This window comes from Phycodurus eques, chromosome 1, assembly GCF_024500275.1.
Source record: "Phycodurus eques isolate BA_2022a chromosome 1, UOR_Pequ_1.1, whole genome shotgun sequence".
Taxonomy (NCBI): Eukaryota; Metazoa; Chordata; class Actinopteri; order Syngnathiformes; family Syngnathidae; genus Phycodurus; species Phycodurus eques.
The window spans coordinates 24,445,825-24,472,044 of NC_084525.1; the positions used below are offsets into that span (position 1 = coordinate 24,445,825).

General features: G+C 41.3%; 1 protein-coding gene across 3 annotated transcripts in view; it reads right to left on the reverse strand.

Annotated features, from left to right (window-relative positions):
* The window catches only part of plxna3 (plexin A3), an 86,609-nt gene that overhangs the window by 29,015 nt on the left and 31,374 nt on the right, over positions 1-26,220 (reverse strand). For all 3 annotated transcript variants that reach the window (XM_061684436.1, XM_061684420.1, XM_061684428.1), the window contains exons 7-13: positions 20,531-20,671; positions 20,348-20,448; positions 15,831-15,954; positions 12,050-12,200; positions 9,466-9,565; positions 9,267-9,381; positions 2,830-3,030 (exon numbers count right to left, since the gene is read on the reverse strand). In XM_061684436.1, the coding sequence (XP_061540420.1) occupies positions 2,830-3,030; positions 9,267-9,381; positions 9,466-9,565; positions 12,050-12,200; positions 15,831-15,954; positions 20,348-20,448; positions 20,531-20,671 (933 nt within the window). The remainder of the gene's footprint in view (positions 1-2,829; positions 3,031-9,266; positions 9,382-9,465; positions 9,566-12,049; positions 12,201-15,830; positions 15,955-20,347; positions 20,449-20,530; positions 20,672-26,220) is intronic.

Genomic DNA, 26,220 nt, shown 5'->3' on the forward strand with positions numbered 1-26,220 from the left:
TCAGGAATATGCCAGCAATGCCAGTATTTTTTTTTTTTTTTTTTTGGGGGGGGGTGTTAAATGCTCAATTTCCACTTCATTTACCCCCACACACACAAACTCTACTGGTTTGCTGACACAAGGACAAATGAAGGTCAGTGTGCTGAGAGGACGACTGTGTGTCTCAGTTAGAGGAAAAGCAAGCTGTGCACGAGTGTGGGGGATGTGAGCCGTTGTACTTTAACATTTTCCAGTTATTAGGGCTTGACGGGGGGAGGGGCGTGGCGGTGTAGATATTGATGGCGTAGCACAACTGATCTCTTCAGGTAATCTTTTTTTCCTCTCCAAAAGTGTGTTTTCGTGCTTGGGCTTTGTGTTCAGCGCAGTTAAGATTGCTTTGTTGGCTCATTTGCAAGCCTGTCGGTGCATATTATGCAGGGCGGGTTTTGGTGCTTGTGAGTCAACTACCAATAAACCTGTGCCTTAAGTAGGACCTTATGCTGTGAACATTGGCACTTATTCCATAGTTGTAGATTTAGCAATAATGTGTGCAGAAAAAAAATCCCCCCAAAATAGACTCAGCAGTAATTTTGGGCTTCTTTTCTGATTACATATTTTATTTGAAGCCAGATATTAGGTCAGCCTACATTTAGATCAAAACCTGCGTGATTGACACATCAGCCTGCTGACATCACGACGAAGATGAGCACATTTCCTTATACTGTTTTTGGTTGCTTCACAAATCAATACTATTGGTCTTTCCCCACTTCTTCCGTTATTTTCATGCAATATTAACCAATTTAAAGTGATGTAAATAGCTTGAAAACAAATCTATAAATGCTCTTGAGCGCACAAAATGTGGGAAGTGTTCTAATTTCCTATTTCCTCATTCTGCAGAAGCCGTATGGCGTCGCCTATATTGAAAGCCTGGATGGTTTTAGACAATAATGAGTGAAAAGGTTTGATATAGATACATTTGAGAAGGCTTGTTTTGTTAAAATTGATCGCTGGAATACTTCGTTGCAGAAGGAAAGCAGCCTGCATGAGGTAGTCAGCTCATTGTTTTATTTTTTTACTTTGCCCAACTCTGATCTATAATAAGTATGCGTGTGTCCGTTACCCTAATATTTGAATTCCTGTTGGTTACATCCATTCAGGGAAAATAATAGTGTGCGTGTATGTATTAAGGGTGCAACGATAAACTAAATTTACGGTTCTGTTCGATACTTTAGGGTCAGGGTTTGGTATTTTAAAAAATATATTAAAAAAAAGGGATACATTGCTGCCTTTTTAAACTTGGAAGTTTATTGAAATTACCAATATTTATTTCAACTCAAAAATACAGCTTTTGAATAAATATCCCTAAATATATTTTGTAACATAATAATTAATATTTGGAAACAGTATAACAACACAGTATCAACCTAACACACACATTTGGGGGTCACTGATTTTCTATGTATTATTTATTCTTGGCAGAATATAACACAAACACACCCAATCCCTGACATGAAAACAATTTTACAACCACTATTCTATAGTGCAGTGCCACGATGCACGACTGGTTAGCACTTCTGCCTCACAGTTATGAGGACCGGGGTCCAAATCCCGGCCCCGCCTTTGTGGAGTTTGCATGTTCTCCCTGTGACTGCGTGGGTTTTCTCCAGGCACTCCGGTTTCCTCCCACATCCCAAAACCATGTGTGGAAAGTAGATTGAAGGCTCTAAATTGCCCGTAAGTGTGAATGTGTGAGCGAATGGTTATTTGTTTCTATGTGCCCTGCGATTGGCTGGCGACCAGTTCGGGGTGTACAACACCTCTCGCACGAATATAGCTGGCATGGGCTCCAGCACGCCCGCGACCCTTGTGAGGATAAAACGGTACAAACAATGGATGGATGGATGGATGGATATTCTATAGTGTACAATTAAGAATATGAAAAATAAAATTTATTGTTTCTGGTGCTTTTATTCTTGACACATTTTCCCCTGTGCAGTTTGAAGTGTGACGTGCACAGTTTTTGTGTTTGCACTGTAAAGTTTGTAGCACGCATGCTTCTTTTTTTTGTTGTTGTCTGGATTAGAAAGCCCCAGAAACAAACGAGAACTGAAAGAGGCTGCAGTAAGGGCCTGGAAAAGCATTTCAAATGAAGAAGGCAACAGTCTGGTGAAGTCAATGGGTCGCAGGCTTGATGGTTGAATGGTTGTTTGTTCATATGTGCCGTGTGATTGGCTGGCAACCAGTTCAGGGTGTACCCCGCCTCTCGCCCGAAGATAGCTGGGATAGGACCCTAGTGAGGAGAAGCGGTACGGAAAATGGATGGATGGATGTTCCAATACTTTTGCTCACTTGAAAAATGGGTGGCTTCAAACAAAAGGTGCTGATTTGTTTAACACATCTTGATATAAATACCATGAAATGAAAGCTGGAATTCTGAACTTTGTGTCATATTCATCTTTTGATTTGAAACCAAAATGTCTTCAGTATACAACAAAAACAAAGGAATTGACCTTGCCGTTCCAATACTTTTGGAGGGGACTGTATTTTGACAGTGTGACTTTGAAGCGGGTCACTGATGGTATAGTGGTGCACTCGGCTGACTTTGGTGCGGGCAGCGTGGGTTCAGTTCCCACTCAGTGACGGTGTGAATGTGAGTGCGAATGGTTGTCCGTGTCTATATGTGCCCTGTGACTGACTGGCGGCCAGTTCAGGGTGTAGTCCGCCTTTCGCCCCAAGTCAGCTGGGATAGGCTCCAGCACCCCGCGACCCTAACCAGGATAAGCGGTGTTGGAAATGGTTGGATGGATGGACTTTGAAGCGAGCCAACCAAGCAGCGTAAACTAGTCTTACCGAGGTGTTCTGACACTGTATGCAGGACGAGTTGAAGCGCACAGCCGGTATGCGCTGGACTTTCCCTTGGATGTGAAACACACACTCGTAGTTCTTCTGACCCGATTGTGGCTGTGGTAGGTTGCGCGCTCGCAACGTGATCGGTCGAACCAGACCGGCCGGCACCAGGATGTCGGACGTGGGCAAGATCTGAGGACAGCCCTGTGGACGGGAAATCACATGTTCAGCAAGATGCCGGTTGTTTTTAGCATTACCATTCCGAGTTCACATAGATGCTGAAAATGTATGGCATCATATTTGTGCCAAAAAGGATCACACAAAACTTTTTAAACCACAAACAAAAAACAAGACAAGCAAAAAAAAAAAAAAAAAAACCGTATTGAATTCCAAACAAAAACTAAAACATTGAGAGATATAATCTAACTCAAGCAAAAAAATATATATATATATTATTAGTTGCAATGAAAATATTGTTTGTTTGCGATGACGATATTTGCATTTGCCCTGCCTGACTTTTTGCTCACGTTCCAATTTCTGCACTGTTGTGCCTGACCTTTTGTGTTTTCTTTTTGGCTCAAATCTCTCGGGTTAGGGCTTTATGAGAAATGCGTCCTAATTAACTAACTTGTTTTGAGTGACAGCTAATACCCCCGGGTGTGATGTCTTTTTTTTCCCCCTCGTCACACTGAGTAAAGCCAGCGACAAGAATGCAAGATTAAATTTTCGATCACCTTAAGGAAGTGTATCTATCTATCTATCTATCTATCAGGCATGGTAGTCAACTGGTTGGTACCTCTGCCTCACAGTTCTGAGGACCGGTGTTCCCGGCCTCGCATATGTGGAGTTTGCATGTTCTCCCCGTGCCTGCGTGGGTTTTCGCCGGATACTCCGGTTTCCTCCCAAATCCCCCCCCACAAAAACATGCGTGGTAGATTGATTGAAGGCTCTAAATTGCCCATAGGTGTGAATGTGAGCGCGAATGGTTGTTGTTTGTATGCGCCCTGCGATTGTCTGGCAACCAGTTCAGGGTTTACCCTGCCTCTCGCCCGAAGATAGCTGGGATAGGCTCCAGCACGCCCGCGACCCTAGTGAGGAAAAGTAGTACAGAAAATGGATGGATGGAAGTATCTATCATATATGTTGTAAATGCTATACTACAAAGTAGTGATGTAACATTATGCTAGTAACATGTTAGAAGCGCACAGCCACAGTTTATCAACAATTTAGCAGCTAATAACCATTAGCTATATTGCTAAGGTTAGCTACCATACTGACTCGTCAGTACTGTATACTATATGGCCATTGGCCATATTTCTTTATCATCTTATGATGATCTGAGAAATACATTACTGAATAAAATTAAACATTTATAACCAGTGCGGTTTAAAGACGGAATTAGCATAAAAGGGAAGCAGGAATCTGAAATAACTTGTTGCATTTCCTACAAGAGCTTGATTATATACAATATCTACTTTTAAAGTTAGCCCGTCTTTCTTACTTGGTGTTGACAAAAAGAAAATAATTACAGATAGACAGTTTTCCTTTCTAAAATCTTAGGATTTATGTCAATATTAAGTTTGTATTTATATCAAATGTTTGCCCCTCTGAAAAAAAATTGTTTTGAAGGAAAACAAGCATTACGATATATGTATGAATATGTATAATGTATATGTGTGTGTAAGTATTTATTTTTGTAAATTATTATTATTAGAAACATTAAGATTTGTATGCCGTGGTAAAATGGCAAACAGATAAGAAGGTATTTAAAATTGCTAATTCCCAAACCTTCACTGTAGTCTCTTTTAACTTCTGTCTTGGGCTAGCTTCCAATGCAGTTTTCCCCAGACGGCTTCTTCTGGTGTGAGAATTAGCAAACAGTCCACTATGTGTCCAAAAAAATCAGTGCATGGACCCAGCTTCAAACTTTGGTTTGTTTGAACAGTTTTCATTGGTCTAATGTAATTAACCTTCCTGTCTTTCAGCCAATGGAGCAACCTCTCCGGGATCACAGCGCTGAGTTTGACCCAGATGATCGGCTGGTGGTGTTAGACATGCCTTGCCCCCTATCAAACCATAACTTTCATATCCTTCATGGATTAATAAATCCCATCATATTGACCTTGTTTGAAGGGGAACTCTACATTCAGACACCCGATCTTCTGCAAAGACTGAGTGAAGTGAAAATGAAATGTGAAGATTGTAGAATTGGAAAATATGTATTTTTTTGTTTTTTTAGGCATTTGTGTACATGGTCCAGTATTCAGTTTCAAGTAATATAAACTTTCAAGACTTTCTTTCAATGTAATTTTTCCAAAGCTAATTTGTTGTTCATTCAGTACCTGTTTTGATACAGTGATGCTAATACAATAGCAATGAATATATTTTAAAATACTGACTGTGAATATTGAATATTAAAATGTACTGTGTATTTCCTTGTCTGACTTCCTCTCTGTGTTGTCATATTTTGTCCAGCTTGACATGAACTTGCAGTGCACTCTTTCAAAAATAGAGCTGTAATGAAGGACCTTTTATACGTTGCATAACATTTTTATTTTGCAATTAAATATATGAACAAACACAATGTATTGTTACTTTATTGTTACATTCATGGTCAAAGAAGACCGTTATCCTAAAGGTTTGTCGGTGTTCATTTAGAAGATGCTGGTGTTCCTGTTTATTCAACTACTTTATCACTCCAGGGACATTGAATGCATCCTCATCCTCAACTGTTCAATCTGGGGAAATTCGAAATTAAGACTGTGGGACACAAAAAGAATTAGATATGATATTACTTGACAGTAAGTTGATGGAAGTCTTAGTTGACCAAGATTTATCCATGCATTAGAGTTGTTTGCTGCAAGCACTAAAATATTTCAGAGGGCAAAATATTTGCTATAAATACATACCTAATATTGAAATAAACCATAAGATTATAAGAAGGAAAACTGTCTTTATGTGGCCAATGGCCATATAGTATACAGTACGGACTAGTCAGTATGGTAGCTAACATTAGCAATATAGCTAACGGTTATTAGCTGCCTAATTGTTGATAAAGTGTGGCTGTGCACTTCTAACATGTTACTAGCATAATGTTACAAAATCACTACTTCCTAGTACAGTATTGACAACATATATGATAGATACTTACACTTCCTTAAGATGATGGAAAATTTAATGTTGCATTCTTGTCGCGGTTTGCGATTTAAAATGTTTTGTGTGATTCTTTTGGCACAAATCTGATTTCAGAGAAATGCCTTCTTGATTTGTTTTTTGGCAGCCGGAAACAAGTGGAAAAGACTCAAATGTACGTGTGAGTGATCAAACAGTGGCTCTTAGCGTGAGCGAGGGATGAAAAGGTTTTTCCATGAGCCGTGAAAACATTTCAAATGGTTAACATTAGCGTTTTAGATTGTAATTATGGTCACTACCGTAATTAGCGTTTTTGAGCGTACATGGTTCTTTTTGGCCCCTCTTTGTATTATTAGAAAAAGCATCAGCAGCTAAACTGGATTTTTGCAGGAGAAAAAAAACACCAAGTCCTATGTATACAGTATGTTTGCCCATTTTATATTTTTTGTTTCCTAAATAAAACTTGTACCTTACTTTTTTTTTTGCCATTTCATTGGAAATTTGTGATAATCGCATCACTTTAATTATCTTGGTCACTATAATCCTAATATCACATTTTCAAAGCATTTCATCTCTAGTGCAAGCACTAGTTTTGTTGCTAGTTTTGTGTCATATGATTAACTCATACAGTACCAATTGGTATTGAAAAGTCGTGATCAGCAGCAGGATACATGCATGCATTCATTCACACACTAACAGTTTTTCACCGAGGACGTAAAGCTTCATGAACGAGCATCGCCACAGTAATTAATTGCCTTGTGACTGACAGGAAGCCCGTTAGCACCACAGGACCAAAGCGCAGCATGCTGCAGCGACTGTGGAGAGAGGCTTTAAAGGGACACACTTCCATCCATCCATCCATCCATCCATTTTCTGAGCTGCTTATCCTCACAAGGATCGCGGGAGTGCTGAAGCCAATCCCAGCTATCTTCGGTCAGGAGGCGGGGTATACCCTGAACTGGTTGCCAGCCAATCGCAGGGCACATATAAACAACCATTCACAGTCACACCAAGGGGCAATTTAGAGTCTTCAATTAACCTACCATGCATGTTTTTGGGATGTGGGGGGAAACCGGAGTGTCCGGAGAAAACCCACACAGGCACGGGGAGAACATGCAAACTCCACACAGGGGAAGCTGGATTTGAACCTTGGTCCTCAGAACTGTGAGGCAAATGTGCTAACCAGTCCACCGTGCCGCCAGGGAAATACACACAAATGCAGAGACAACGACATACACACATGTTCATGCACACACACACACACACACACACACACACACACACACACACACACACACTAGCCACACACAATAGTCACACAAACAGATACACACACACAGACTAATATATAAATTTTTTAAAGCATGTCCTCATTAGGGTTGCGGGTGAGCTGGAGCCTATTCCAGCTGACTTTATTGAGAGGTGGGTACACCCTAGACTAGTCGCGAAAGTACATTTAGAAAAGTAAAGGACTGGTCGCCAGTCACTGTCAGGTCACATAAAGACAAACAGACTAGTTGTCAGTCAATGGCAGGCTGAATATAAATAAACAAAGGACAGCTTCCCAGTCATTGGCAAGACACATATACAGTGGAACCAGTGGGATGGGGTGGGGGGTGGCGGTGGTGGGGTCACCCGATATAGCCCATTGTCCGTTACATTGAAGCACTTTTTTTTAGGCCATATGCACCCATCTTACTGTACAGTCCAAAATTATTGTTTTGTAGGTTTTTTATGTGTCTTAAAATGCCTAGTACAGTACAAAGGTATTTTAAATAAATGTAAAAAAAGCTTGAAACTGTTTGAAAGTTTTACATTTTTTCCAAACATACCACACCGCTGTGATTGGTCATATGATATTGATATGATATTGTTGACATACAGTACTCATCATAGGCGTTCATGAGCCACGAGGAATTCCTGTGCTTCCTAGTTCCAAATTTGTTGCCAAAGGCGAACGGCTTGACAAAAAAAACTGTTACTGTACTAAAAATAGCATGTTCCAGACTGTTTTGTACTCCTCAGAGTTAATGCTGAAGCCATGCCGCGCTCTCACTGCTCTATGTACAATAGACAACAAATATAACCATCGTAACATGGCCGCCACATCAATGCCCTACATTCAACATGGCCACCACACAGGCACGGGAAGCACGTCTTTTGGAATTGTCACCACCTCTTCCACCTCCTTCCCTCAGGTAGGCGCTATCGAACAATGCAAACTAAAACTAGCAGACATTCCAAAATCTTCTTTCCTCTTGCCATTAACTCCTTGAACAGTTAACTTACAATTCCTCCGTGGGTTTTGTCCAGGTACTCCGGTTTCCTCCCACATCCCAAAAACATGCATGGTTAGTTAATTGAGGACTCTAAATTGTCCGTAGGTGTGAATGTGAGTGTGAGTCCCTGCAATTGGCTGGGGACCAGTTCAGAGTGTAGCCCGCCTCACGCCCAAAGATAGCTGGGATAGGCTACAGCATGTCCGCGACCCTACTGAGGATAAGCGGTAGGGGGAAAGGAATGAATGAATTAATAATGTATATATTATATACTGCATTTATATATTTAATATATTTAAAACCAAAATAAATTTTATAGGGTGGAATGGTGGACGACTGGTTAGCACATCTGCCTCACAGTTCTGAGGACCGGGGTTCAAATCCGGCCTCCCCTGTGTGGATATTGCATGTTATAGTTTATTGCCCCTTCAAAACCAATTGGTAGTAGGTTTTCAGTTAGTCTATGAAAATGCTATGCTATGACTTACTTTTTCTCACAACTGAATGATTAACACTTACTTGTACTGTATGCGACAAGAGACCTTTGTGTCGGCTGAAATTAAAAGTTGTCGATTAAATATGTACAGTACACTTGAGGTGTCAAGCCAGCCCAGGATTTGGGACACATTTGTCCGTAACTGCGTATTTAAGGCAAATTCTGGGTGCCGCTGTCGTACAGAAGCTTTGCTACATAGCTTTGCTTGGCATGAGCTGGCCCAAACTTGCATATTGTGATAAAAAGCCACCAAAAGGAGGTTTCTCAGCCAATATTATATGGGCTCTCTTGCCACTCAATCTTACTGCGCATGCACAAAAATAGCGTCACGATAACGTTTTGCGAATGCTCCCCTAGATAAGCAATGGACTGGTTGCCATTCATCGTTAGGGCACATATAAACAAGTGCATGAGGCAGACATGCTAACCAGCTAGCAAAAGACAAATTTCTCCCCAAAAAATTTCAGATTAATTTTCCTCCCTAAAGGACCACGCACAAACACAAGATTCTACTGAGCACTGTGTGCGTTTACCTGGGCCGTGCTGACGCGCCCCTCCAGGAAGGAACAGTCCTCCAGGTTGTTGGTGCACATGTGGCGATATTTGCACCAGTGGCACGGAAACATGCTGCCCACACAGGAAGTGCACCTGCAAACAGGAAGTGAAGATACTATCAAGCACGCGGCGGTGCGGAAGATGATGACAGAGGGGAAGAGTGCACGTCAGGCTTACGAGTTGAGCACAGAGCAGTTGTAGAAGGTGAACTTGGTGCTGATGAACGTGCGTTTAGTCTCGCCAGATCGAAGACTGAGTTGGATGTCACGTTTCTCTCCTGTCCAGACCACAACGCCCATGAGCAGGTGTGACCAGCGCAAATTTGCGTAGGTTGCAAGGGACATCATTCAGGATTACCTCTCACTCACACACTACTCAAATGCTCTGCTGCTGAAACGCTCACACATTGCTGATGAAATGCTCACAAACTATCAAGTGGAACATTCAAATGCAGTACAAAAACGCTTAGACACAGAAATAGTCAAACACACTGATGAAGCACTCTCTCACCACTGAAATGTGCTCACGCACTAATGAAATGCTCTCAAACACACTACCGACGTGTTCTCACACACCACTAAAATGCTCTCACACAATCAAGTGAAACGCTCTCACGAGATGATGGAATGCTCTCACACTATCAAGTGAAACGCTCTCACAGCCTATTGAAATGCTGATAAACAACTAAAATGTTCTCACACACACTAGTGAAACACTCACACTCAACTGAAATGCTCTCATACTATCAAGTGAAACACTCACATGCACTACTGAAAGATTCATACACTAAAGCAAAGCAAAGCAAATTTATTCATAGAGCACATTTCATATACAAGGTAACTTAATGTGCTTTATATGATTAAAAGCATTTAAAAACAACAACAAAAACAGCTTGTAAACTTTTAAAACAACGAGAAAATTAAAAGTACAATTAAAACAGGGTGCAGTGCAAGAAATATCATTTAAAAGTGGAAATGCTCTAAAAAGTATGAGAAAAAAATAAGAGTTTTTAACCTGGACTTAAAAACATTGACACTTGGCGCTGAGGTCACTTCTGTTGGCAGCATAATAGCTAAATGCTGCTTCACCATGTTTTGCTTTGGACTTTTTGACCTGAGTCTGTCCATCTCAGAGCCCTTCTGGGTTTGTATGCCATTAGCATTTCTTTCATGTATTCAGGACCTAAACCATTTAGTCATTTATAGACCAGTAGCAGAACTATTCTAAAGCTGACTGGGAGCCAGTGTGTAGACTTTAGAATTGGAGTAATATGTTCTGACCTCTTTGTTCTTCTTCCGAGCTGAAGCATTCTGAATGAGCTGCAGCTGTTTAATGGTATTTTGGGGGAGGCCTGTCAGAAGACCATTACAATAGTCAAGTCTGCTTTAAATAAAAGCATGGATGAGCTTCTCCTGGTCTGCTTGGCACATGCAAGCCTTCACTTTGGATATGTTCTTCAGATGGTAGAAGGCAGTTTTAGTAATTTATTTGATACGACTGTTAAAAGTCAGGTCGGAATGTATCAGTACGCCAAGGTTTCGGACTTGGTCTTTGGTTTTTAAGGCGTGACTCCATTTATTTACTAACAGCAATCCTCTTTTCTCTATTTCCCAAAACAATTATCTCAGTTTTGTTGTGGTTTAATAGAAGAAAATGTTGGTTCATCCAGTTATCTGTTTTAGACTCAATTGATTTGACCTCAATTGAACTGTAGTCATCAGGAGACACTGCTAGATGTAACTGTGTTTAATCTGCATAGCTATGATGGGCAGAATTAAAGTTCTGAAGAATTTCACCCAAGGGTACCATATACAGGCTGAACGGGAGGGGTCCAAGAACTGACCCTTGAGGGACCCCATAGGTCATTGCCATTCAATGAGATTGAAAATTTCCAATGGTTACAAAATAACTCCTTTCCTCCAGGTAGAGACCTGAACCATTTAAGGACTGCTCCATTTCGCCCTACCCACATTTCCAACCTGTTCAGAAGTATATTATGATCTACTGTATCAAAAGCCGCACTCAGATCCAACAAGACAATAATTGACACCTTTTCAGAGTCAGTATTCAACCTTTAGTAATTTGATTGGAGCAGATTCTGTACTGTGATGAGTTCATAAACCTGATTGAAATTTGTGAAAAAGTTCATTTAAATTAAATAAATTGCTGAGTTGATTAAAAATAACTTTCTCAACAATCTTCGCTATGAAGGGGATATTTGAGATGGGTCTATAGCTTGCTAACATGGAAGTGTCCAGTGTTCTATATTTTAGAAGAGGCTTAATGAAAAGCACTCACACATATAAAGTGAAACACACTCACCCACAATTTAAATGCTCTCACACTATCAAGTGAAACACTCACACTCACTACTAAAATGGTCTTACACACAACTGAAATGCTCTCACACTTACTAGTGAAATGCTCTCACACAAGTGAAACACTCTCAAAGGATACTGAAATGCACTCACACAATCAAGTGAAACACTTTTCCACCCTACTAAAGCACCTTCTCACAGGCACTAATGAAATGCTCTCACACAAAAGGGAAACATTCTCACACCACTATTAAAACACTTACACTGACTACTGAAACACTCCCACAAACAATTAAAATGCTCTTGAACTATGAAGTGAAACACTCTCACCCAAATTACTGAAACTCTCCCATATAATACACTCAACTGTGTGTTTCAGTAGTGCGTGTGAGAGGTAATCCTGAATGATCCATCGTGTGCGTGTGTGTGCGCGCGCGTATCACCGTAGGAGTGCGGCGGCAGGTCTCTGAGCGTGGGCGACATGCATGTCACCTGACCGTCAGGCCCCACCTCCGCCGAGGTTTCGCTGATGTCCTGGAAGACGCAGGACACGCCACCCGACAGCGTGGGCACGTGGTTCACTTGTACGCTGAGCTGCACACAGACAACGTCACTCTCCATGACATCCTCGACCGAGGAGCCCAAATGCGACAGAATGTGCAGACATCGTACGGTATACACACAGACGCCACCTTGAGCACTGACTCATACGTTGACTTTGCCGTCATATGGGATGTGGCGGCATAGCGCAAAGGGTGAAGGTGCTTCATTTGCTACTTAAAGATGTGGCACTAGTTTTAGATGCAAAGCCAGAGCTCTTGGTTCTGAACAAAACATTTGATTCCATATGACCATTATATATTATATAATTTTGCCAACACAATTCGCTGACATTGTGGAAAATACAAACCTCAATTCCAATGAAGTTGGGACGTTGTGCACAATGTAAATAAAAACAGAATACAATGGTTAGCAAATCCTTTTCAACCTATATTTAATTGAATTCATTACAAAGACAAAATATTTAATGTTCAAATGGATACTGTTTTTTTCCAAATATTCATTCATATTGAATTTGATGCCTGCAACATGTTCCAAAAAAGGTGGGACAAGGGCATGTTTACTACTGTGTTACATCAACGTTCCTTTTCACAGCACTCCATTAGTGTTTGGGAACTGAGGACACCAATTGTTGAAGCTTTCTAGATGGAATTATTTCCCGTTCTTGCTTGATGTACAACTTAATTTGCTCAACAGTCTGGGGTCTCTGTTGTCATATTTTGCGCTTAATGATGCGCCACACATTTTCAGTGGGAGACAGGTCTGGACTACTGGCAAGCCAGACTAGTACTCGCACTCTTTTACTACGAAGCCACACTGTGGAGAATGTGGCAGCATAAATTATGTAACACAACCCCATTTTCATCACAGATGCTGGCTTTCGAACTTTTGAACTTCGCGCTGATGATCATCCAGACGGTCCTTCCTCTTTGGCTATGACTGGCATAAACCATTTGAAATGTTGACCAATCAGACCACAGCACACTTTGCCACTTTGCGTCAGTCCATCTTAGATGAGCTCGGACCCAGAGAACCCGGCTGTGTTTGTGGGTGTTGTTGATAGGGCTTTTGTTTTGCAAGGTAAAGTATTAACTTGCATTTGTAGATATAGCAACAAACTGTGTTAACTAACAATGGTTTTCTGAAGTGTTCCTGAGCCCACATGGCAATATCTTTTACATTAATAATTATGACATTTTTTAATGCAGCGTCGCTTGATTGATCGAAGGTCACAGGTAGGCATGGGCCGATTACCGAGTTAAAGGTATGCTGAGTTTTTGAAAAGTCAAGGTTTCAATTACTGTAACACTGTCCATTACCAGAAATACGAGATTCTCACTCGCTAAACAATCAGCCTCTTTGATCTTAATGAGGAGAGGCCAGCTGCCTTTTTTTTCTCTCCTTCTCAGGTGAGCAGGGGGGGGACGGGCGGCAATGCGCATGCGAAGAGGTTAGAGGTGAGACTGATAAGGCAACGTGTGACAGTAGCAGGAAAAGAACAATATGGACATGTTTAAATTTTATTGACATTACAAATTCTGGAAAAAAATATTAATTAAGGTATCAGTGTGTCTAATGGAACTGTTGCGAACAGTCCCTTCTGAAAGATTCTTCTCCAAAACAGGGCAGATGATTTCCAAACAGACAGAATAAAACGTATCAGCTTCTCAAAGCTTGAGTTGTATCTCAATGCCAATCTTAACTGTAGACAAGTTATCTGTCACTATCACTGTACTGGTAATATAGTGTTAGTAGCCCGCAGGTCTCCTGTAAGACTAGCTGACCAGTGATGGGACATTGTGATTTAGTAAATCAATCAATCAATCAATCAATCAATCAATCAATCTATCTATCTATCTATCTATCTATCTATCTATCTATCTATCTATCTATCTATCTATCTATCTATCTATCTATCTATCTATCTATCTATCTAAACTTAACATGGAACAAGTTTATTAATGCACTAATTCGTCTCTATTTTATTTAAAAATATTTTATATTTAAAAAAAACATTTTTTTTAATTCAAATTTAAAAATATTTTAAACATAAAATAGATTGTGTTCAATGGCAAAAAAAGTTGTTTTTATTTACTAAAAACCTTTCAAAATAATTTATTTTAGAGCTGTTATTTAAATATCGTGATACAGAGAAATTTCTGCTCAAGGTTATCGTACCGTCAGAATCGGATACCGTCCCATGCCTAGTCACAGGCATTCAATGCTGGTTTTTAGCCTTGCCGCTTACGTGCAGTTCACCAGTTTGGACATTTAATATCTTGTCTTTATAGTGTATTTAATTAAAAACAGGTTGAAAAGGATTTGCAAATCATTGTATTCACTTTTTATTTATGTTTTACACAATGTCCCAACTTCATTGGAAATGGGACTGGTACTATAAAGTCATGTATGTGCATCACACAATTCCCAGCCTCAAAACAAAGAATTTCTTATTTCACTAAATTGCCACCAAGTCACAACTCTGATTGATAAGTGCTTATCCCACTTTTCTCATACTACGCAAGTTTCCCAAAGATAAAGGGCTGACAAAGCAGTCAAAGGGAAGGCTGCACTCATAGTCCATCCACAATCATTGGTATTATTGGGTGTTAAATTGATATCAATCGCTAAATATAAAAATCTGTTAACTGTAAATGTAGTGCTCTGTATTCAGAAAACCCACGTCACATCTGGATTTCAGGATCTGGTGATGCTAGACACAAATTTAATATTTTAGATTCCTATTTTAATACTTAACATCACAGTGACAGTGTTACATACACTAAACACTCACGAAAACATTGGAAAAATCCCTACATTGGCTTGGTGCTTCCTTATATACTAATAGGAAGTAGTAAACATTTATTTTCATCAGATTAGGTGTGATACAGTGGTACCTTGACTTTTTTCCATGACCAAGCTCGTAATTCAATTTACTTGTATTTCAAATTAATACTCCCCGTTGAAATGAATTGAAATTATATTAATCCATTCCAGCCCCCAAAATAACACCACCATTTTGGGGGGTTACGCGTTTTTAATAAAGAAAGTAGCACTGCATTGTAAAAGAACAATAAAAGAATGTACAGAAACAAAAGTGTAATTACTGTATGTTGGGACAAGCCAAGTCGCAACAATAATACCTGTAGTGTTGCATGTGTGCCTTTAGGGGGCAGTGGCCGAATGAGTTCGCCTTCGTTGGCATGAGTTTTGGCTTACTATAGCTCTTTGCCATTGTATTAATTTTGTATTTGTAAAACGGCTGAAAGTACATCAGCAACTGTTGCTCTCCTTTTTTTCTCACTTCACTCGAGCGGCAGCATATGTGAAGCTCCCTCGTAACTCAAATTCCAGCTAAAACACAAAAGAAATTAAATCCAAAACCAGACGACAGCAGCAACCAGGCGTGGCTCGAAAAACTCAAAGGTTGGGGTACTTACGCGTCAAGATTACACTGTAAATTGTTTTTGGTCTGTTTCCCAAATCTATTAGTGAATGAGTTGCATTCAGTGGGTTGTGGCTTTCTGAACGTCAGTCCATTTCCCTGCATTAGTACATGGGGCAGATCTGCCACATTCATTATGGTGGACATGCTGACATATTACAGCTCAAGGCAGGGTCTACTGTACATATATTTGATGTCTATGACAAGAAGTACTGTACCTGCGTTGCTGGGGCGGTGACAGACATGTTGCTGGGGGTAACGGTGATGTCTACACACTGGTCTAGCTTGGCGTTGAAGTGCTGAGGCTCCTGCCACTTCTCACATGCTTCCTGTCTGGAACATCTGGGAAGGGTCACATGACATGATTATCATTAATGATCCAAGGACCTTATTGAAATGTCCTTGTTTATTATTAGGGCCCGAACACCAGGTTGGGTGAAGGCCCTACTTTTAGGGGCCCTCCATGTACATAAAAACTCAAAAATGTTATTCCCCAGGAAGTTTGAATGTACCATTTTTGGTTTGAATGTACAATTTTTCTGGAATTTGGGCTACAGTAAACCACATATACTGAAACCTCTCATGTATAATGCACATTCCCCCCCCCCCCCCAAAAAAAAATATATATACAATATAAAAAATATATACACAGTATATACTGTTGGTGTAAACTGCTAGGGCGCATATTTGTTTGGCCATGTGTTACGTGTGACGTCACATAAGTTTTGCTGGCATGGTTTTTAGGCTACTATCCTTACCAACACTATTGATGAGCCTCATGTGAAGGTGGTTTGTTTGTGTTGAATAATTTAACTACTGAATAGAGTCATTTACCGTATGTAACATGGGTTGATGGTTGTGTACGTGCTCGATGCATGGTCTTGATGCTTTGTTGATTATTCTTTGTGTTCTTACAGACCACAGTAACTAAATCAATCCAAACAGAATACCAGTGTGTGTTATTTTATGATCATCTCTATTTTAAGTGCTATGCCGCCATTTTGTGGCATCAATAGGCAATTACAAACCCCATTTAGGGGAAGCGTCAAAACATTCCCAGCACAAAGGCTAAGTTTTCGTTCACACTCTTCCCCAGTATCCATGGCCCTGTGCTGAGCAGCAACATTGCAGCCTCGTATTCTGAAAGTGGTGGCAAAGCCTGAATGAGTGCAGCGATTTTTCTTCATGAACACAGAGAGGGGCTCTTTAATTTTGAAGGCTAAGCTGATTGATGTTACAGCAAAGACAAAATGTCTCCACCTGGACTCTCAACATCAAAGAGGCCCACAAACTGTGTGTGCAAGTATGAGTGAATGTGTTCCCATGTGGCATCATTAATGTTTCTATAAATGCCTTTCACATGCACACACACACACACACACACACACACCTACACATTCATCATAAGATCTGAGCCAATCACAAGTGAGTGTCAGTTGTTTGCAGCAAATCTGGTATCCACACAATTTTGGTCTTTTTGAATATTCTATCTACAGTGGGGCAAAAAAGTATTTAGTCAGCCGCCAATTGTGCAAGTTCTCCCACTTAAAAAGTAATTTTCATCATAGGTATACCTCACCTATGAGAGACAAAATTAGAAAAAAAAATCCAGAAAATCACATTGTCTGATTTTTAAATAATTTATTAGCTAATTATGGTGGAAAAAATTTAGTTGGTCACCTACAAACAAGCAAGATTTCTGGCTCTCACAGACCTGTAACTTCTTCTTCTTCTTCTTCTTAAGAGGCTCCTCTGTCCTCCACTCATTACCTTTATTAATGGCACCTGTTTGAACTCGTTATCAGTATAAAAGACACCTGTCCACAACCTCAAACAGTCACACTCTAAACTACACTATGGCCAAGACCAACGAGCTGGCAAAGGACACAAAAAACAAAATTGTACATCTGCACCAGGCTGGGAAGACTGAATCTGCAATAGGTAAGCAGCTTGGTGTGAAGAAATTAACTGTGGGAGCAATTATTAAAAAATGGAAGACATAAAACCACTGATAATCTCTATCAATCTGGGGCTCCACGCAAGATGAAATGATCACAAGAACGGTGAGAAAAAATTCCAGAACCACACTGGGGGACCTAGTGAATGACCTGCAGAAAGCTCGGACCAAAGTAAAAAAGGCTACCATCAGTAACACACTATGCCGCCAGGGACTCAAATCCTGCAGTGCCAGATGTGTCCCCCTGCTTAAGCCAGTAGTTGTCCAGGGCCGTCTGAAGCATTTGGATGATCCAGAAGAGGATTGGGAGAATGTCAGATGAAACCAAAATAGAACTTTTTGGTAAAAACTCAAGTTGTCGTTTTTGGAGGAGAAACAATGCTGAGTTACATCCAAAGAACACAATACCTACTGTGAAGCATGGGGGTGGAAACATCGTGCTTTGGGGCTGTTTTTCTGCAAAGGGACCAGGACGACTGATCCTTGTAAAGGAAAGAATGAATGGGGCCATGTATTGTGAGATTTTGAGTGAAAACCTCCTCCTATCAGCAAGGGCATTGAAGATGAAATGTGGCTTGGTCTTTCAGCATGACAATGATCCCAAACACACTGCCCGGGCAACGAAGGAGTGGCTGCGTAAGAAGCATTTCAAGGCTCTGGAGTGGCCGAGCCAGTCTCCAGATCTCAACCCCATAGAAAATCTTTGGAGGGAGTTGAAAGTCTGTGTTGCCCAGCGACGGCCCCAAAACATCACTGCTCTAGGGGAGATCTGCATGGAGGAATGGGCCAAAATACCAGCAACAGTGTGTGAAAACCTTGTAAAGACTTACAGAAAATGTTTGACTTCTGTCATTGCCAACAAAGGGTATATAACAAAGGTACCTCATAGGTGAGGTATACCTATGATGAAAATTACAGGCCTTTCTCATCTTTTTAAGTGGGAGAACTTGCACAAATGGTGGTTGACTAAATACTTTTTCACCCCATTGTATCCATCCATCCATCCCATGACCTTAACCATATTGAGAACCTATGAAGCATCATTAAAAGCAAGACCTTCAGGGGTGGAGGGAAGTATACAGTGGTGCCTTGAGATACAAATTTAACATGTTCCGTGACTATGCTCGTAAGTCAAGACACTTCGTATCTCAAATCACCTCTCCCCATTGAAATGAATGGAAATACCATTTAATTTTCCCCCCATCGAAAAAAAATAAAATAAAATGATTATGTACTTAAAAAAAAAAAACATACAATAAGGACATCATTAAATAGAATTTGAAGAATTAACAGTTTGTGCTTCATAATTTAATGCTGCAATTCATTTCATTGTGCTGTTCCTTCTGGTGTGCCTGCCTTGGTCATGAAGACATGAGCAAAGAATTATATAAATATGAAATATTTGTCATTTTAAAGAATATATGCCTGTGAAAATTTTTATAATGTACTGTGTGTCTACATGTATTGCTCCACTGTTTGAGTTCAAATAGCCATTGCTTCTAAAACCACCACTATCAATGCTAAACATTGGCATGTCAATGGTTTTTTCCATAAGATGTTAGCATTAAACTGGCGAGCCCTTCTTAAAGCAACTTGTGGCTATTGTTTTAAATAAAAAATGTTTAATTATCTTTGTTTTCAGTTTGGTTTTAAAGTACATTTCATCTGGGAGTCACATTAAACTGCTTGGTCTCTTTTTTTGAAGATTTGCTTACTATGTCATACTGTTGCCTATTGTGAAGTGAGTGGAGTGGTGTTTGCTACCACCATACAACACTAGTATCTCAAGTCTGCGCTCGCAAGTCAGAGCAAAAAAATATATCTCGAAATACTCGTAAATTAGGTCACACGTATCTAAAGGCATCACTGTGCAATAAATCAATGGGGGTTACATGGAGCCTTTATTCTGATTATAATCGGTTTAGAAGCCCAAACCAAATGTAAATGCTCAATTTAACACCTCAATCGGAATAACCACGCCAAATCCGAATGAAATTTCATTCTGATTCACAGGGGTGGAAAATTGCTTTTGCCAAACCGATCATAAGTACATTTTCGTCATGTAGCCGCTGAATCGGAATTGAACTGGGAAGTGCTGTCTGCGCAACCTCCGCCTTGTCTTAAATGCGCGGTGACGTCATCGTTTACACACGGCGTATATATGGTTACCGACCAGAGTTCGTATGAGACAGAGATCTTGTTTTTAACTACTTATAACGTGTTTTTATCAAGCGCGTGTTTTAATAAACGTGTAAACACAATCCCAACTACTGTGCTAAATAGACGACGGACCTCAATCTTGACAAATAACGTGACGTTCACGTCGATGTGCACGTCACATGGCTGTTCCAATGAAATATAATACACATGTATAGACCCAATCAAAATAGATCTTCAATTAGAATGATTTCAATCGTAATGCCAAAAAAGTCTCCATGTAAATACTTTACGTAATTAATTAACTAATTATTCAATGAGATAAAGGAATACAAAATATATAGCTAAAAACAAATACAAAATACAACAAAATACATTTTAACCAATTTTAAGGAAAAAAAGACTGAGACAAAAAGGATTACAGGACCCTTGATTAAAATGCTTGGTGGGCATCCCCCATGGGCCTCACTTTTACCAGCCCAGTTACAGAAGCTAATATACTGTAATTGTTGTGGACTAATAAAATGCATTAATTGTAAATCACATGAATGAAAACAGCATTTGCCAAATCATTTTGTTGTAGTAACTACTACTAACCCTGATGTCATAGTGTAGTCTTACTTGTTGTAAAGGACACACCATCCACAGTGAGGGTCTCCTGAAGACAAACAGTCTGAACAAGACTGATACTGCTCGCATGTCTCCACAGGAAGTCTGCTCACCTGAAACAACAATATGGCCCAGCATGTCAGACACGTGTGCATGTGTGACTGTACCTTCGAGTGTGTGTGCGCACATGCACACCTGTCTGTCACTAAGCAGGTAGATGTACAGGTGGTCCGGACTGAACATCATGTCTCTCAGGATGGGCTTTCCTTCCACCACTGTCACACTCTCGTACAGCAAAGCATTGTGGGACGGCGGCGGGACTCCATCCACGCGGATCTGAAACAAACAAAAACACACGCAGACACACGCACACACACACAGAACTTTAGCGAGCATTAACATTCAAAAGCCCTGACATTGGGGCAACCAGTCCACTGTGTACCCCGCCTTTTGCCCAATGTCAGCTGGGATAGGCGCCAGCTCACCTGCGACACTAAACAGACATCTAAAGAGGGGTACACACATACCGATTAACGGGCCTAATTTGACCATTTTTTTCCCCCACTTCTAATCAAAGTAAGCAGAGGCTCAAGTATCGGATGTCTAAAAGATGATCCAGAACGATATGGTGTGGGGTGTATTAAGTAATTTTTATTTTCTGATCATGTCAGTGGCTAAAGCGGGGTACACACAAACTGATAATCGGGTCAAATTTGAGCATTTTCTCTCCCAAAGTCAAAGGCCGCTATTGTCTCTAAAAGAACAATAGATCTCTGGAACTGTGCGAAGTACCATCCTGTTTCAAACGCTCCACCATCATTACAGTCTCCAAGAAACCTGCAATCTCGGGTCTAAATGACTACAGGCCTGTCGCCTTAACATCTGTGGTCATGAAGTCCTTTGAACGTCTTGTGCTGGACCACCTCAAGGGTGTCACAGGTCCCCTGCTGGACCCCCTGCAGTTTGCCTACCAAGCAAACAGGTCTGCAGATGATGCAGTCAACATGGGACTGCACTTCATCCTAGAACACCTTGACAGTGCAGGGACCTACGCGAGGATCCTGTTCGTGGACTTCAGCTCAGCGTTCAACACCATCATCCCTGAACTCCTTTCATCCAAGCTTCTCCAGCTCAGCGTCTCACCTGCCATCTGCCAGTGGATTTACAGCTTTCTGATGGGCAGGACACAGCAGGTCAGGCTGGGGGAGGCCACCTCATCCACACGCAGCATCAGCACTGGGGCGCCCCAAGGTTGTGTCCTCTCTCCGCTGCTCTCAGCGCACCCGACTGTCAAACTCCTGAAGTTTGCAGATAACACCACTGTCATCGGCCTCATCAAGGACGGTGACGAGTCTGCATATCGACAGGAAGCGGAGCGGCTGGAGCTGTGGTGCGGCCGACACAACCTGGAGCTCAACACGCTCAAGACTGTAGAGATGATCGTGGACTTCAGGAGGCATCCTTCGCCACAGCTGCCCCTCAAGTTGTCCAGCTGCCTTGTGTCAACCGTCGAGACCTTCAAGTTCCTGAGAATTACAGTCTCTCAGGACCTGAAGTGGGCGACCAACATCAACTCCGTCCACAAAAAGGCCCAGCAGAGGATGTACTTCCTACGGCTTCTGAGAAAGCACGGCCTGCCACCGGAGCTGCTGAGGCAGTTCATCGAATCAGTCCTGTGTTCTTCCATCACAGTCTGGTTTGGTGCTGCTACAAAAAAGGACAAACTCCGACTGCAACGGACAATCAAAAGTGCTGAAAGGATTGTCGGTACCCCCCTACCCACCCTTGAGGACTTGCACGCTGCCCGAACTAAGACAGGAGCGTGCAAAATCCTCTCGGACCCTCTGCATCCCGGTCACCAGCTCTTCGAGCTCCTTCCCTCAGGTAGGCGATACCGATCAATGCAAACTAGAACTAGCAGACATTCCAACAGCTTCTTCCTTCTTGCGATCAACTTCTTAAACACCTAACCTACAATTCCATTACAACATGCTGGCAATTTTTTTACTTTAGTTCGTTGTCACATTTCTGTGGGGCCAATGATACATTACTCGTGCACTCACTGTAGTTGTCTCGCCGCGCTGCACTGTTTGCATATCTGTTGATGACCAATACTGGCCACTTATGCCAGAGTAGCATCTGCTCCATTTGCACACTGATTGAGGAGTATCTGCAACATTTGCACAACCAACATTGTCCCAGATGATCGCACTACTCGTAACTTTCAACCGCATACACTCCTTGAAGTCTCAGCGCCCTTTGCACAATGGTCATTGCACCGGACTAATTGCAATATTAGTCATTCGAACTGCTCTAAGTGCTAGAGGACTCTGCATCTTTTTGCACAATTGTCAAAAAAAAAAAAAAAATGTAAAAATGTACCGGCATCACCAGATAACTAGCAACCCTTTACTGCGCAGTGCTTGTTTTTTTTTGTTTTTTTTTTTGTCAATGTCTTTATGTCTCAAAAGTGTTCTCTGTCAATTGTCTGTTGTCGTACTAGAGCGGCTCCAACTACCGGAGACAAATTCTTTGTGTGTTTTTTGGACATGGCAAATAAAGATGATTCTGATTCTGAAGAATATCCAAATTTATCATCCTTTGGTGTAGGGTGTGTTGAGAGACATTTGTCCACCGCCATCTTGTTAATGGTTACAGCATTTTTTAAACGTGTACTGATATTCAGGTCATATTTCAGCATTTTCGCTCACATTTTCTCTCCTAAAGTCTACAAAGGCCCAATTGTCGGATGTCTCCAAAAGATTATCCTGTGGTGTAGGGAGTGTTAAGAGTCATTTGTCCTCCCCCATTTTGTTAATGGCTAATGCGGGATACACGCATACAGATAACTGGGTACAATTTTAGTATTTTTCCCTGGCTTGCAGTCAAAATCAGCAAAGGCTTGATTGTCAGCTGTCTTGAAGATTGTCAAGAGTGGTTATCCTGTGGTGTGGGATATGTCAAGAGTCCTTTTTCCTCAACAATCTTGTTAATGGCTCAAGCGGGATACACACTTACCAATAATCAGGTCACATTTGAACTCCCCCCCCCCCCCCACCCAATTCCAATCGAAAACAGCAAATGCCCAATAGTTGGATGTCTAAAAGATTATCCAGAGCAATTATTCTGTGGCGTCCAGCATGTAAGAAGTCATTTTCCTCCTTGTTCTTGTTAAGGGCTATGGCGGGGTATACACATACCGCTAATCGTGTTAAGTGTCATTTTTCCTCCGAAATCTTGTTAATGGCTAAAGCCCGGTACATGTGTACCGATAATCAGGACAAATTGTAGCATTTTCCCTCCCTTACGATCAATGTCAGAAAAGGCCCGATTATTGACCATCTCTAAAGATGATCCTGAGCGATTATCCTGTGGTGTGGGGTGTGTTATAAGAGTAAGCTTCCCACCCCGATCTGCTTGGAAAATCCATCCATCCGTTTTCTGAGCCGCTTCTCCTCACTAGGGTCGTGGGTATGCTGGAGCCTATCTCAGCTATCATCGGGCAGGAGGTGGGGTACACCCTGAATTGGTTGCCAGCCAATCGCAGGGCACATACAAACAAACAACCATTCGCACTCACATTCACACCTACGGGCAATTTAGAGTTGTTAATTAACCTACCATGCATGTTTTTGGGATATGGGAGGAAACCGGAGTGCCCGGAGAAAACCCACGCAGGCACGGGGACAACAAGCAAACTCCACACAGGCGGGGCCGGGGATTGAACCACGGTCCTCAGAACTGTGAGGCAGACGCTCTCACCAGTCGGCCACCACTTGTTCAATAGTTACAATGTTTGAATAACATGTCCATCAAGTCATTCACCACAAAAATGAAAACCACCATAATTGAGCAGTCACGCAAGATAGCAGTTAGCTTACCACCATAAAAGTCTTCTTTTACTACTACTACCTACATTGCTACCACTACTAATGATACTACTACGAGTAACATCATTATCAGTACCACAACTACCACTACTCCTACTACAACGACCAGTGCTACTCTTTCTTCTTCTTTGCATTCTGCATCAGTCTGATTGCCCTGTGGCACTGTCCTGCTTCCCACAGGTCAGTCTTGGTACTACGACAAACATGGTTATTTGAAGTTTCAAAGTTTGTTTTTTGTACTGCAAAATCCTACAGACAATATTAAATCCATCCATCCATTTTCTGAGCCAATTCTCCTCACTAAGGTCGCGGGCGTGCTGGAGCCTATCCCAGCTGTCATCGGGCAGGAGGCGGGGTACACCCTGAACTGGTTGCCAGCCAATCGCAGGTCACATAGAAACAAACAACTATTCGCACTCACAGTCATGCCTACGGGCAATTTAGAGTCTCCAATTAATGCATGTTTTTGGGATGTGGGAGGAAACCGGAGTGCCCGGAGAAAACCCACGCAGGCACGGGGAGAACATGCAAACTCCACACAGGCGGGGCCGGGGATTGAACCCGGGTCCTCAGAACTGTGAGGCTGAGGCTCTAACAACTGTGCCGCCACAATATTAAATATTCATATTAAAAACAAGAACAGACACATCAATAACAGTAAATATGAATGCAGTTGTAATTTAATAATACAATAAGTGAGCCTCACAAGAAAGAAATAGACACTTGCCGATGTTTCCTTCATGCGTGGACTCGCTCATGTTTTAAAAGTCGGTAAAGATGTTCAAAATCGGGATGTGTGTAGTACCCTGCTTTAATCAAGAAATATTTATGTGCTTTATCATTTCTTTAAAATAAAATTAATGGATGAGGATAATTAGCATTTAAAATGTAATTTTAGTCAGACAACAGGAATAAAAATGAAATTAGGATGTTGTTAAGCAAGTATATTAAGTACTGTATGTGTATGTACTGTGTCTGTACATACTCTACATACTGTATTTTGAATGACGTAAATGGGAACTCTCCAGGTGAAACATATATTTGATGTTTTTCTTCTTTTTGCTCAGCAAGGAAGTTGGACTTGGACTCTCATTCACTTTATAATTTTTAACTGTAAAATATCTTTAATTGTTCATAGCTGCTATTGATTTTTATTAATTATTAATCTACATGTATAGTTTCGTCAGAAGCTTTTTTTTCCCCTTTTGAATAGTCACGTAGTCAAAGGCAATGTGTTATTTGTTGTCCTATAAGGTGCTTGTATGTGAAACTGCCATCATTTATGTACAGTATGTGCGTGTTTGTGTGTATATGGATGTGCATCACACACTCCCATAATTATGATGTCACAGTACAGGAAAATTAACCATAATCTTGTCTTCCGCACTCAGAAGCTCTGTCTACCTCGTCTGACTGTGACCCAAAAAAACAAGACTGACGAGGATGAGGGATGTAGGGTGTGTGTGTATGTTTCAGGGGGTGCTGTAAGGAAGGAAAGGGTTAACTTACAGGAGAGAAGTGTGTGTAGTTTGCCAGTGTATTAATGAGCTGTCTGCTTGTTGTGCATTTGGTATTAATTTGAGCTGATGAGTCCCCCCCAAACACGCATACAGTGAACAGTATGGAAGAAAAAGAGGAGGGGCTTGAAAGTAGGACACTGCAGCAGACAAGAAAGATATATACACACACACACAAGACAAGCACACACGCACACACATGTACACACAAACATGCATGCAAAAAAATGAAAGAAATATTATATATAAATACATACACGCACACACACAAACACAGACACATCCACACAACAATTTGGCTGGTAGTGAACATGATGATGTTTAAATTCCACAATCTAGCTGACGTGACACTGGAGTCGCCACCCGATATGCCTCCCACAACACCCCATTACACTCATGCCCCCTTGCCACCCCGAACCCCCATTACACTCATGCAAGAAGAAGAAGGGAGTGATTCAGGAAGAGGTGAACTTTAACC